The sequence below is a fragment of the Callospermophilus lateralis genome, chromosome 6 (assembly GCF_048772815.1).
Source record: "Callospermophilus lateralis isolate mCalLat2 chromosome 6, mCalLat2.hap1, whole genome shotgun sequence".
Classification (NCBI taxonomy): domain Eukaryota; kingdom Metazoa; phylum Chordata; class Mammalia; order Rodentia; family Sciuridae; genus Callospermophilus; species Callospermophilus lateralis.
The window spans coordinates 87804376-87819330 of NC_135310.1; the positions used below are offsets into that span (position 1 = coordinate 87804376).

The 14955-nt window shown below is 42.7% G+C and overlaps 1 protein-coding gene across 1 annotated transcript; it reads left to right on the forward strand.

Annotated features, from left to right (window-relative positions):
• The first annotated feature begins 10028 nt into the window (after positions 1-10028).
• Positions 10029-10998, forward strand: Ooep (oocyte expressed protein). The gene is made up of 3 exons (XM_076859481.1): positions 10029-10227; positions 10423-10605; positions 10922-10998. Exons 1-3 carry the CDS (start codon positions 10029-10031, stop codon positions 10996-10998), a joined length of 459 nt encoding a protein of 152 aa, XP_076715596.1.
• The last annotated feature ends 3957 nt before the right edge of the window (positions 10999-14955 follow it).

A 14955-nucleotide genomic window follows, 5' to 3' on the forward strand; every position in this document is an offset into this window, starting at 1 on the left:
TGGTCCGCAGGCGAGGCGGGGCCGCCCAATCCGCGCAGGTTGAAGTTAAGGGCGGCGGCCCCTAGGCGGAGACTTATTCTGCGCAAGTAAGGAGTGCGTGAGTGAACAGGTCACGGATCCATCTTCTCTATGTAGTCTTCTGTGATCAGGGATCCCTACGTGAAGGGTCCGGCCTCAGTAACGCGCCCCAGAGCTTATGAAGGGCTTTCACATCCCCAATAGTTCCGAAATGACTAGTTCTGGGTGGAGCGAAGGCTCGGAGATGGCTGCAATAGATAGCTTCTTGCGCAGGGAAGCCTCGGTTCACAGAATCCCGGGAGGTTGGGTCGGGTAGAATGGGCTACATGCAAGGCGCTCTATTTTTTTAGACTTTCCAGCACCTACAACCAGGATACTCTAGCTCCCGGCACCCTGCGTCTCTCTTCCTACGGTATCCCGCTTTCCACACTCACACAACCTAGTCCTTGGCTCCACTCTCTTGCCAGATCTTTTCCGAGCCTTGGAGTCCTTAGTCGCAGAGTATTACCGAGTACTCATACAAAACTGAGGTCAAGCTGTTCAAATTTGTAACTTGCTCTTTTCTAATAGTGTTGATCAAAGATAATTTTTCGGGGCAGTGTCCTAGAACTGAGAGCCAGCGAGCGGATTCTCTGCGCTCGCAGGCACTCCATCCCACAGAGTGGCGGATTCCCAGAATCTCTTGGCCCCAGGCTGGTGTATTCTCTGCATCCGCGAGGGAATTGTTTGGTGAGATTCTATTGTGCCTGATTCTGATGCGCCTCTGTGGCTTCACATCAGGGAACGCCTCTCCATGATTGAGATGCTCCTTGCCGCTGTCTTCTTTGTTATTTACATGAGTGGCCTGCAAGCCAAGACACCATTCATCAACTGGCCCTGGAATGATTTCTTCCTGATTTTCATAGCATCGACCCTGATCACCTCCATTTTTGTCCTTGTTTGAGAGCAGAAGGGGTACTGGGACTGAGGGCTACACACATCTTTTGGCTATGATGCCTACTTCACCTTCCCTCTTTGGCAACAAACTGTTATGCTGGAATTCGGGACCCCCAAAAGACCACCAGAGACCAAGATCGATGTAAACAGCAAAGAGGTGTTTATTGCAAGCTAGCTTGGTCCTCCGGGCACACAGAGCAACTGGTGAAGCTGAGAGGACCCGAGCCTAGGGTTTGCAGCAGTTTTATACATTCTGTGGAGAAGGCAGGGATCCCCTCATAAATCATAGCATCTCTTAGCAAATCATCACACACCGCGGGGAAAATCAAACAACAACTCTAAAACATGGTTAGCACATTCACTGGCGGGAACAAGTTGGGTAAGGGTGAATGGTTACTACAAGAGGGGGATTCATTTGAACTGATTGGTTTAAGCCAAGAGGGGTGTACATGCTGAACTACATGGTTTCCCAACACATTATCAACCACCATAAACTACTGGGAGGGTCATCTGGCATCCCAGGTATTTCCCTGTTTCATGCTGATTGGTGGCTGCTAGGGGGTTGCTATGGATCCCCACCTAGCCTGACTGAGTCAGGGACACCTGACACAGCAGATCTCTCCTGTTATTTGTAGATAAACAACCTAGCAGAGTGGGAATGTTCCTAGGAGTGCTCTGTGGGTCTTTCCAAGGACAAAGGTCATGTCCCTTCCTTGGACAGACTTTGCTCTGAGGTAGAGGCTGGTTTTTCAAAACACATACAGCAGCTTCCACTTATCCTACAAATGGTTCGATGTAGGTGAACTCCCCTCATTTCTCTCTGCAATTTGGAAGTAAAAAACCCCACAACAACACTCCCTGCCAACCAACTCCTAGCTTCCTATTGAGATAAAAGTGACTTTACTGGGAGAATTGCCTTCCAGTCTGCCAACCAACCCTCCCGCTATGGTCACCTTTATGGGTATGCCTAGGTCCCACTTCCTTCAGCATTGTTCAGTTCTGCCTAGACCAGACCTAGAGACTCTGGCAGGAGGATTTTAAGTTCAAATGTAGCCCTAAGCAACATTAGCAAGACCCTGTCTCAGAAGAAAAACTAAAAAGGGCTGGTGATGTGGTTCAGTGATTAAGTGGCCCTGATTCAATCCCCAGTAATAAAACAAACAACAACAAAAAAGTCATTGGAGACCAAAGATTCACAATTTTTAGTTTCTGAATAATGTCATTGTGACTTGGGACTTAGTTTCTTATAATTTGGTCTAAGGTGAAATGAAACCGATCAATCAATCAACCAATCAATTAATATATTGCAGATTGAACCCGCCCAAGGTGGTCTATCACTGAGTTACATCCCCATTACTGGTATGTAATGGAGGTACCTGGTTGGCATAGCTCACTTCTGGTCTTGGCCTGAAGTACCTTGGCTTCCTGAGTAGCTGGATTACACATGTGTGGCTCCTTTGCTTTATTTTATTTATTTTTTAAAGATTTTAAAGATTTTTTGTCATAGAAGGTGCTTTTTGAAAATTTTAAAAATATTTATTTATTTATTTATTTTAGTTTTCAGCGGATACAACATTTTTGTTTGTATGTGGTGCTGAGGATCGAACCCGGGCTGGACGCATGCCAGGCGACCATGTTACCGCTTGAGCCACATTCCCATCCCCTAGCAGGTGCTTTTTTTTTTTTTTTTTTTTTTTTTTAATTCTTTAGTTATAGGTGGACACAATACCTTTATTTAGTTTTTATGTGTTGTTAAGGATCGAACCTAGTGCCTCACACATGCTAGATGAGCACTTTTCCTCTGAACCACAACCCTAACTCCTAGAAGATGCTTTTTAAAATGTCAAATTCATCAATGTTTCATTTATAGTTTGCACTTGCAGCTGAACAGATCTTTCTTAGGCTAGGGATGATGCTCAGTACTAGTGTTTAGCATGTGCAAGGCCCTGGGTTTGACCTTCTGCATCATAAATAAATAGGGCTGGAGATGTAGCTCAGTGATAAAGCATTTGTCTGACATGTGCCAGGCCCTGGATTCTATCCCAGTACTGGGGAGGGGGTGGAAAAATTAGAACAATCTAGAAGATTTGATATAACAATCAACTAACAGATTAGAAAATAAGAACAGAGAAAATGTTAGGGAAGAAATTATAAGCAGATAATTCAAGAAATTTCTCAGAGTTGAAAGGGCCTGTGTTTTCAGATGAAGTTATACAAATTGCTGAGCCTAGTAGATAAAAACTAATAATAATGACAATTAGGATGTAAGGGACAAAGAAAAGATCCAAAACAGAGACAGAATTAAAAAATGACACATGGAAAAGAATAGGAGAGTCTTCTGTATGATGCTATGTAATGGCAGAAACATTTGTCAAAATCTGTAAAATATACAACACTGAGAATGTACCCTGAGGCAAAGCTGTGGACTTTGGTAGTAATTTATCCATATAGGTTCATTAACTATTAAGAAGTGTACCAGGGGCTGGAGTTGTGATGACTCTGTGGTAGAGTGCTTGCCTAGCACATGTAAGGCACTGGATTTAGCCTCAGTATCACATAAAAATAAATAATAAATTAAAGTGATTGTGTCCACCTACAACTAAATAAAAAATTAAAAAAAAAAAACAAAGAAGTGTACTGCTCTCAAATTTAAAAAAAAAAAAAAAAAACAGAAACAAAACAAAACTGTACCACTCAGGTGCAAACTGTGGGTGTGTGGAGACCAGAAGTATATGAGAATTCCCTGTACTTTCTGCTCTAATTTTGATAGGAACCTAGAACTGCTCTTAAAAAATAGTCTTTAGCCTGGTGCCGTGGTGCATGCCTATAATCCCAGCAATTTGGGAGGCTGAGGCAAGATGATGGAAAGTTAGAGGCCAGACTGAGCAATTTAGTAAGACAGTCTCAAAAAATAAAATGGGCTGGGGATATAGCTCAGTGCTGACTGCTCCAGGATTCAGTCCCCAGTTGGGGGGTAAATGGGGTGCAGGAGATGGAAGGATAAGGGATGTAGCTCAGTGGTAGAGCACGTGATAGCAAGCAGTAAATTTTAAAAAAATGTATTCTGGAGGAAAATTATTTAAAACTCAAAATTATATAATCCAGTCAAATTATTTCACAGATTATTTAAAACATTTTAGACATCTAAAGTGTCAGTACATTTATTTCTCATAAACAGAAAAATGCTGTTAGAGTCTGTAAACAAGTCAGGATGGCGCCTGGCAAAATGCCAGAGGGAGTGGTTTGTGAAGTAACGCCATGGAGCCATTAAGTGTGGAGATTCCTTGTTGGTTGACTGCTGTATCTAGTTTATGTTAATTAGATAAGCTGTGTGGAATGTATAAATACCACTCCTTTCCTACAATAAACGGCTCCCATTCCTGCTGTATCAACGTACATAAGTTGTTCGTCACCTCCCGGTTATTTTGCTGCAGCCTGAGGCAAAATGTGTTCCACTAAAACAAGTGAATTGATGAAAGATTTTGTGCAGCATCAGTGTATTTCAGTTTTGAAAGGAGTCACAGGGAGACCTGGCTCCCTAGCTAGTTGTGTTGTCCCAAATATTTACATTCCTAGCTTTTCTATCTTCATTTCTAGGGCTCTTTGTTTGGGACCTGGTGCAGAGGTCCTCTTGTGGAGTGTCTGCTGAGATCTCATGAAGGCCCAAAGAGAGAAGGAAGAGGAAACCTTAAGACATTTTCACCTTCTTTGTATCCTGCCGGGTTCCTGTTTTCGAGACTAAAAGGCTCAGGGGTCACTCTAGTTAAAATGGGCTAACTGGGCTTCACGAAATAACCACACAAGAGACACAAATACCTTTTTCTTTGGGGTTGCTGTGACGGCTCCTCTGACCTTAAGGGTCCGCAGAAAGAGAGAGAGGGAAAGCACGTGCTGACCCCTTTTATTGAGGAGAAGCTATTCAAATAAGGCAAGGGGTCAGGTTTCAGGGGGCTGAGTCTATCTTCATGATGTCCACTGTCAGCAGGTTGACTGACACCTGGGTAGGCCACACCCAAGAGCACAGTAAGAGGAGGGGACACACAAGGCACTTCCATGGAAGACTCTATCCTAAACAGGGCAAGGGGTTATATTACAAAGGAACAGGTGAGTATAGCTTCACCCATGGGGCTGTAGCAAGACACACCCATTTCTGTGACTGAGCGCCTCAGCACCCAGCTGGGGAGTATAACTCAGTCACCCATAAGGTTGGCCTCCCACAGTAACCAGTATTTTCTTTTATTAAATTTTATTGGTTCTTTTTAGATATATATGATAGTATAATCTATTTTAATATAATTATACAAGAATGGAATATGTCTTACTCTAATTAGGACCCCTGTCTTGTATATGCACTCAATGGTGAGATTCACTGTGGTGTATTCATATACTTACATAGGAAAGTTATGTCAGATTCATTCTACTATCTTTCCCTTTCCTATCTTCCTTCCCTTCCCTTCATCCCCCTTTGTCTAATCCACTGAACTTCTATCCCACCCCACCCCCCATAATGGATTAGCTTCCATGTATCAAAGATAACATTCAACCTTTGGTTTTGGGGGATTGGCTTATTTCACTTAGCATGATAGTCTCCAAATCCATCTATTTATAGGCAAATGTCATAAAGTCATTCTTCTTTATGGATGAGTAATACTCCATTGTGTATGTATATGATTCATCTGTTGAAGGGTACCTAGTTTGGTTCCATAGTTTAGCTATGGAGAATTGCACTGGTATAACATTGATGTAGCTGAGTCACTAGTATTTTCATACTGCTAGCCTCCCTTCCCTTCCCTAGTCAGGTTCCTTAAAATCACTCTTAACTGTGAGACACCTTCCATGCCCCCAAATTGGTTCACGTGAGCTTTTACCTGAGGGTTCTTTCCTCCTCTTGCTTATTCTCATTGCAATAAATGACTAAAGGGTTAACTCTTTCCGTTTTGGCTTGTTGATTTATTTATTTATTTTTTATGGTGCTGGATCAAACTCAGGTCCTTGGACATTCTGGGCAAGTGCTCCACCACAGAGCTACATGCCCAGCCCTTTTAATTTTTAATTTTATATTTTGAGACAGGGTTGCTGAGGTTGGCCTCCAAATCCGTGTCCTCCTGCTTCATTCTCCTGAATTACTAGAATTACAAGTGTGCCCCACTGCAGTGGTTGTTTTCTTTCTTTTCCTTTCCTTTCTTTCAGTGGTAATGGAGATTGAACCCAGGGGTGCTCTACTACTCCCAGCTCTTTTTGTTTTATTTTGAAATAGGGTCTTGCTAAATTGTCCAGGTTGGCCAAAAACTTTCATTCTTTTACCTCAGTGTCTCAAGTAGCTGGAATTACAGATGTGTGCCATCACACCTGGATCAGCTATTTTCTTTATTTTAACCATTTTTTCTAATAATCTATTACATATATTTTGATCTTATTATGTGATGTAAAAAGATATTGTGTCTTCATTTTGTTTTATACCCTTTTTCATTACACAAATATTTCATTTTATAAGTTAAAGGTTAGATCAAAAAGTGATATAATGAAGACTAAAAATGTCTCAATGACAAATTACAAAAGCAATTCATTCACATATTCTGTTGCTGAACCCAAAGCCCCTCAGGCTGGTTTCTCCAGGGCTTAGCAGACAAAATGAAAGCACATAATCTGCAGGAAATCTTGGTAGTTTTTTGTTTTGTTTTGCCTGGGTTTTGGTAGGGTACAAAAGGTTTAAATAGAAGCTAGAAAAATGATGAAGTCAATATTTAAATCACCTCCATTTCCAATATCAAAGCAGGACACCTGGGAGGTAACAGAATGACAAAACAACTGTTAAATGCTAAAAACATGCTGCAGGTTCTGTTAAATGCTAAAATCATTCTAATTTTGCTAGAAGCTGGCATGGAAACCAGCAAATAAAATTTAGGACTTGCCAGGTGCTGGAAACAATAAGACAGAAATCCAAAAAAAGTATACCTCCAAAATAAAAGGAAACCAGAAACAAACTGCCATGTAGATGAGAATGACAAAGAAACTTGTCTTTCTCAAATGTCTGCACATTATAATTAATTGCCTGCAGCTAACTCAAGCTACATGTGGGAATCTGAAAATGTTTAAGTATATGTGTGTGTGTGTGTGTGTGTGTGTGTGTGTGTGTGTGTGTAAAACATATATAAATTTTGAGGTACCGGGGATTGAACTGAGAGATCTTGAGATCTTGTACCACTGAGCTACATCCCTGGCCCATTTTATTTTTTATTTTGAGCTAGGGTTTTAATAAATTGCTAAGGCTGGTCTCCAATTTGCAAACCTCAAAGAGATAATTTGAAGTGGTTTTAAGTTGAATTCATTCTCAGGAGAAAAGGTGAAATAAAAAAGCGCCAGGTGCAGTGGTGCATGCCCATAATCCCAGACTAGGGGTGGGGGTGGGTGGGGTGTGTGTGTCCCGGGGGCACTAAAACAGGAGGATTTCAAGTTCAAAGCCAGCCTCAGCAACAGAAAGGCTGCCAAGCAACTCAGTGGGACCCTGTATCTAAATAAAATACAAAATAGGGCTGGGGATGTGGTTGAGTGGTCAAGTGCCCCTAAGTTCTATCCGAAGTATCAAAAACAAAACAAAAACACACCAATTTACCAGGTGCAGAGGCATATGTTTATAATCCCAGTGATGCCGAAGGCTGAGACAAGAAGATTGAAAATTCAAGGCCAGTCTCACTAATTTAACAGGACTGTCCCAAAATAAAAAGAACTGGAGATGTAGCTCAGTGGTAAAGGACCCCTGGATTCAATCCCAAGTATTAAATAAATAAAAGTACCAATTTTATGAAAAGATGAAATTGTATCTCTACTTTATCCCTAATTTAAAAGAATTAACCTCAGAACTGGGGGTGTAATTCAGTGGTAGAGCACTTGCCTAGCTTTGTGTCAGGCCCTAGGTTCAGTAGTTCTGCAACACTATTTAAAAACAAACAAACAACAACAAGAAAAAAAAGAACAGATGGTTTGAGGATTCTGTCTTAAATGTTAAGACAGAAATTTCAATATTCTTAGTAAGTAGAGGGAATTTTCTTCAGAGAACAAGGAAGGATTCCCCCCCCCCCCCCCGCCGCCCCATCTCTCTCTCTCTTCTTTGAAATGAAGTATTGCTATGTGACCCAGGATCCCTCTGCTTCAGGCTTCAGACTAGCTAGGATTACAGGCATGCACTACCTAAACCTGGCAAAAACACAAAAGACAGCTTAAACATAAAAAGACAATTTATACTGGAAAAGGAAATTCATAATGTGCATAATTGAAAAGGAATACTAAGAGATTAAGGAAGATTGGGTCTGAGAACTTTCACATTTTATTGCATATCCTCATGACTTTTTACAATATGTATTGTATTGATTTTTAAAATTAGAGGTAGAAATAGCCACTAAAATGAGATTCAGTGTTTCTCTCTCAACTTTGTGTGTGTATGTGTATATATACATATGTATATAATATTTGTACTGGGGATACTGGGGATTGATCCCAGGGATGCTTAACCACTGAGCACATTCCCCAGCCTTTTCTATTTTTCATTTTGACACCAGGTCTTGCTAAATTGTTTTAGGGCCTTGTTAAGTTGCTGAGGCTGGCTTTGAACTTGCGCTCCTCCTGCCTCAACCTTCAAAGATATACTATTTTAAAGAAGAGAACTGAGGCAAAGGTGGGGAAATGTCAACATCTGTGAAATTGAAGGAGGGTACCTGGGTGTGTTACACGTTTTTTTGAATGTGTGAAATTTTTTATAATTTAAAATTTAATTAAAATTAAGAACATATGGAGGAAATATTCATTGACATGTTTACTTAGGATGGTGGAAATAAACAAAATTTGTTTAACTTGCTTCCTGTTCTGTAATGACCACCTCTGATATTTTGTTGAAAACATGATAGAGTGGCTTGAAATATTCTGATTCTTTTTTGGATGTTTTTTTGGTGTTAAATCAGTGTGATGAAATTATTACTGGTGAGTAGAATTTAAGAAATTTCTCAGAGTTGAGCCTGAGTATTCTCAGTTGAACGTGTGGTGGCTAGTGCACAAAGAAATGAGTGCCTCTTTTGGATTTATTCACTGATCAGAGAACTAGGCAGATGAGGTCCAACTCTGACCTTGAGTCCACTCCCTAGAGAAATGACAGGCGTTCAGGACCGGTTTTTTTGTGTAAACCCAAAGAGAACTTTCCAGTGTATAAAGCATGCGGCTCGTTTGCATAATGACTGAAACCTTCTTTCAGAGAAACTCCCTGTGTAACAAGCAGATTTGTTATTAATAGTTTCAATAGGTTTGAATGGCCAACATTGGTACTGACAGAAAGGCGGGAATGATTTCACTCTAGGGAAGCCTCCCTGTCAAAACTTTCCTAAGCCTCTAAATAGAATTTTATTTGCACTAAACTTGATGCCAGTTAAGATTAAATACTAGCTTTGAAGTACCGTATAACCATCTGGAAATGTTCGTTTTAATTGCCCGTGAAGAGACTGATCATTTTGGATACTTGCAATAAGAGAATGGCTAGTCTATGAACTGAAGCACAATATTAAGACTTCTGAATGTAAATTCACAGAGGGCTGAAAATTTAAGTGTTCAAGTGGAATAAAAATCTAAAACTGTAACCACCCGGACAGTCAGAAGACAACAGCGAGGAGGACTTGAGAAATTTTTACAGATTTGAGGAGGCCGTCCTAGGTCTGATCTACCCACTAGTGCTTAGAAGGTGATATGCAAACCTTAACCTTGGCACAGGTGATTCAGGGTCAAAGGGTCATCAAATCAAATTCACATGTTATTGAATCACGAGCCTTTGAGACTACAGGACGCGTTCCAAGGCTGAAATGAGGGCCCCTGGGCGTCTGAGATCAAAACCCAGCTCAAGTCAGAAGTAGCTGGGGGTCGCGAGCAGCGCGGGAAGCTCGGTGTCAAGTGGGCCTGCGCAGTGGGAGGGTGCTGGATGGGTGGGGTGTGGAGCACTGTATAAAGGAGCCCGCTGGGGGAGCCTGGGGCTGGAGGAGGCCGGAGACAGCCATTTGGAGCACGTTCTTTGGGCTGCGGACTCTCTGGAGTCTATCATGCTCGGCCACTCGGGTGCCGATGAAGCCGCTGGGGCCGAAGGGATGTCAGGGATGTCGTTTCACTCCCTGGATAAGCTGCTCGGGTTTCACCTTCCGCCACCACCGATTCGTGTCCGGCCGTGGTGGTTTCCCGCGCAGGAACTGAACGAACCTCTGGTGTTTCACCTGGACCCCTGGCTGGTAGACCCAATTTTTGGTGAGCCATCCTGACCCGGGTATCCCCGGGCTCGCCTCCTCCAGTGGAGGACAGGCTGCTAGTGACTCCACCATCTCTTTCTCAAATTCGCAGGTCACTGACGTTGATTTGACCGTCAGCTCCTGCTCGCCCTTGACCTAGCCAACAGCCCCTCCAAATCGAGCTCCTCCTGAAAATCTCTCCTTACCTGTTTAGGCCAAGACGGAACCGTACTCTCGGAAATGGAGTGGATGAGCCAGGCCTTGCTGAGGGTGGACCCCACGGACACCGGGGAACTAGTCGAAATCACCGTGTTTGGGCAGCCCGGCGTGAAGACCCGGGTAAAGAACATTCTCCAGAGCCTGGCAGTGTGGTTCCGAGAGCTTCGTGACCAACGAGGTGAGGGTCTTTGTGAACCTACATGTGGAGGAACTACAGTGATGGCGTTAGGCTTACAGCTTCTTAGCCTCCTCTTTCTCACAACTTCTTGTAGTTTCTTAACCCCAGGAAGCTGCAGAGGCCCTGGTGATCCCTTTAGCGAAGGATCCTTGGGAAAGACAGCGGAGATCCGAAGCATTCAGGCCCACAATGTCCAATTCAACCTTAGCTGGGGCATATCACTATAGCTAGATCCCAGCTTCAGGACTCCGCTGAGAAACTGTCGCAGAACTTCTCCCCAGTCCTTGTGGATGCTTATCAGTTGCTTGCCTTCCAGCTAAGAAGATAAAACGCCTTGAGGAGTTCTTGAAGGCTAGTTCACCATATCCAGAAACTATCCAGCATCCAGTTTAATACAAACAAGATGGCAATAATTAGGCCAACGAGGACAGCCTGCTGAAAAGATGGAAGACAAGTATTCTTAAGTCTCTACATTACTTTTTCCTGTGCCTTTTGAATAGTGGTTTATTTTGTGGTAAATTTGTAGAACTATTCTAATGGAATTTTTGTCTGGAATAGTCTTTTCACGTGAAATAAAGCAAATTTACAAAACATTGACTTTACTTGATGTGAGGGGTGGGTAGAAGCTGATCATTTGTTTTGCTTCTACATTTTAGTTTATCATTTTGAAAGTCCTAATCTTTTTTGATCTTATGGTCAGAACTGGGTCCTCAAGGGCAGAGAGCTGATGATTTCACTAATTTCACAAATGGTGAAGTATCTGGAGTATTTCTGTACTTTAAATTTAACCCAGGAGTGCTTTCCCAATGAGTCACATCTCCACTACTTCTTATTTTTGAGACGATGTCTCTAAGTTGCTGAGGCTGGCCTAGAACTGCAATTCTCCTGCCTCTCCTGGAGTACCTGGGAATACAGGTGAGCGGTTCTACCCAGGGCTCCTGGTCTAGGTTTGAGGGGCTCTAAACCTGGTAGTTTGACTCCCGCGGAACACCGGGTGTGCGATTTCTTGGAACCTGGCTTGAGCACAGGTGGCGTTCAAACACTCAGTCGTCCACCCTTAATATTCTGGGCTGGTTGAGACTCCCACAAGATTCAGTGTCCCAGGTCCTTCGTCCGCGGAGGGCGTCCTGTTTGAGTCGTCTGTAGGTTTTATGTGATAACACACAGGTGTTTGTTTCAGGATCGAGGGGGCTGTTTTTTTTCATTACCTATCACACTGCAGCGTCCAGTCTGTCCAAGACATTCCCCTCGCATGGTATCCCGCACTTTCCAGAAGCGGAATTCTTGGGTCAGAGGTGCCAAGAGGTCTTTGTTTTCAAAGTTGGCTTCGGTTTAACTCCTGCGATTCTCCCCCTCCCCAGTCACTCTCGGCAGTAGGTTGCAGATTTGCGACCGACTAAAAAAGCCTTGTTTTGGTGAGAGGAATTGAGCCCGTGCAATGGCACGCGCCATTATCCCAGTGACTCCGGAGGCTGAGGCAGGATGATTGCAAATTGTCTCACAATTTAGCGAGATAAAGAGATAGCGAGATAAAGATAAAAAAGAGCTGGGGACTTAGCTCCGTGGTAAAGCGCTCCTGAGTTCGATCACCAGTACCTTAAAACACAAAACCTGGTTTATTCCTGATTTGCCTTCCTTGAGGTCACAGCACTTCATAAGCCAAGGGCTGCCTTTTTCTAGCCTGTAGGCAGTCGGGGTTGGAACTTCCTTTCACTCCCTTTCTTTACTCTTAGTGTGAGGATTCATGTTTATTATCTTGATTTTTTTTTTTTTTTTTTTTTTCCCTGTGTGATCAGAGGCTGGGGATATCTGACCTGGTTCTTCCTGACTACTGGCCCAACTGTTATTACCCTCCAGTGGATGAACCCTTTTCTGGCTATTGATTGGAGTGGGGATAGGTGTGGGAGATTTCTTCCTCTACCCAGGCAAGGCTGGACTGCTCCTTTCCCACTGTAACTAGTTGTTGCTGTGCACTCCCACCCCCATCTTCTAATTGAGAGACTCCAGGAACTCAGGAAGTGCTGTGGAGTCCTGTGCCTTTGGGAGAAGACCTTGCACCATCCTTTATTATGAGACAGTAAGCTAGGACTGGTACCAATAGCTATGAGGGACCCACCACCCCTTCTACAGTGACCCCACTCTGCATAATCAGGGGAAAGTACTGGGAATGTGGCTTAGTGGTTAAGCGCCACTGGGTTCAATTCCTGTTACAGAGGGGAAAAAAAAAATGAAATTCGATGCACCAGTTTGTAATTGAGATATTTGGGAACATATGAATCAGCAGTAAGGGATGAGTTGAATAAAGTATATCCATTCTTAGGAAAATTGTGGTAGAAGAAAAAAGGTATAACAATCATTTAACAGTTGAATAAAAAATTAAAAGTGATGTCTTGTAAGGAAGTGAGTTTGGGAGGGCAATAGAAAAGCTCTGGAGATTTTGATCTGAGTGAAAACTCTTTTCAGCAGTACTGGGGATTGAATCCAGGGGCACTGCACCATCGAGCTACATCCCCAGAACTTTAATTTTCTTCCTTTCTTTCCTTCCTTTCCTTTCTTTCTCAGAGATTGAACCCAGGAGTGCTTAATCACTGAGTCATATCCCCAGCCCTTTCTATAATTTGATACAGGCTGAGGCTGGCTTTGAATTTTGTGATCCACTTGATTCAGCCTCCAGAGCTACTGGGACAGGTGGGCACCACCATGCCTGGCTACTTCTTTCATTTTTTTGAGACAGGGGCTTGCTAAAGTTAAATGTTTTTTATTTGTCAGAATTTGTAATAAGTATTGCTTTTTAAAAAATTTTTAAAAGTTTTTTATACCTTTATTTATACGTGGTGCTGAGGATCAAACCCAGTGACTCACACATGCTAGGAAAGTGCTCCCTACCACTGAGCCACCACCATAGCCCCAAAAGCATTGCTTTAAAAACAAAAACAAAAACAAAACAAACCAAAAAAAAAAAAACTTGGGTCTAGGGATGTAGCTCAGTTGGTAGAGTGCTTGTCTCCTAAGCTACAAGGTCCTGGGTTCAATCCCCAGTACTACAAAAACTTATCTATATACATTTAAAAAATTTTAAAAATAAGCATGATATTATTTAAATTCTGCCTTCTTTTGCCTTTGGCTTCTGCCAGCCTCCAATCAAGGAAGTTTAATGTAGCACCATAGTTTATTAAAGCCAAACTTGCTTTTTTTTTTCTATTGGTGTACGGGATTTAGCCCAGGAATGCTTTATCACTGAGCTACATCCTTGGTTTTTAAATTTTATCTTGGGACAAGTTCTTGCTAAGTTTCTTAGGGCCCCAATAATTTGTTGAGGCTGGCCTCAAACTTGAAGTCCTCCTGCCTCAGTCTTCAGAGTTGCTGGGATTACAGACATTCACCACAGTGCCAGCCAAACTTGTTCTTAAAGAGTAGATACCCTCCAACCTCTGCTGGGGGTTTAACCCAGGGCCTTGGGCATGCTAGGCAAGTGCTTACCAGTGAGCTCTTACATCATCCTGAGGGTATTCACTTGCAGATAGGAATAGATTAGAAACCAACCAAGTTCTTCATCCTATGTATTTACATGTGATGCTTTATATGCTGTACAACTTAAGCACATAGGAATGAGTGGCAAAAGGGCCGCGCAGGTGAGGAAGTTGTATAAGGAAATGCATCCTCACGAAAATTCCGTTTCCTCTCCATGTTTAACTTTGGCACTATGTCCTCAATCCAGAACGCTTTTCCAGCTGCTGTGCTCTGCTTTCCTCTCCTCATTGAATGTTTTATTTTTATTTTGTACCGGGGATTGAAATCAGGGAATTTAACCACTGAGCCATATCACCAGCCCTATTTTGTATTTTATTTAGAGATAGGATCCCACTGAGCTGACAGGGTCTCACTAAGATGCTGAGGCTGGCTTTGAACTCCCGATCCTCCTGCCTCAACCTCCTGAGCCGGGCTTCCTTGAATGTTTTAAATGAAACATTTCATGTCAAGAAGATTCTTGTGTGTTAGTTTTATCCTAGTATCCTATTAAAACAATATAAAGGGAAAAAAATCCTGGTATGCTGATACAAGACTGTTAGTGTGCAAACTTCCAGTGTGCACAAGTCAGGACTGGCATTCCTGTACCGTGCTGGGCTCTAGAACTCTAGAGGGAACCAAGAGGGGTCTCCCCCACGTCTCCCATCTTCCAGTTGCTGAATTAACTAAGGAGATTAACCTTATTCTGCCTGGGGCTGGTTCATGTCCAATTTCACCAAAGCTTGGTTGACCCTGACAAGGATTGAGGATCTCAGCATTGCCTCCCGACTCTTGCAGTTTCCCTCCTCTCTGCGGTCAGTTGCCCCAGTTGGGAAGCATTGG

Coding starts and splice junctions, on each gene's coding strand:
- Ooep (XM_076859481.1), top strand. CDS start 10,029: ATGCTCGGCCACTCGGGTGCCGATGAAGCCGCTGGGGCCGAAGGGATG. Junction 10,228..10,422: donor GCTGGTAGACCCAATTTTTG/GTGAGCCATCCT, acceptor TTACCTGTTTAG/GCCAAGACGGAACCGTACTC. Junction 10,606..10,921: donor AGAGCTTCGTGACCAACGAG/GTGAGGGTCTTT, acceptor CTTGCCTTCCAG/CTAAGAAGATAAAACGCCTT.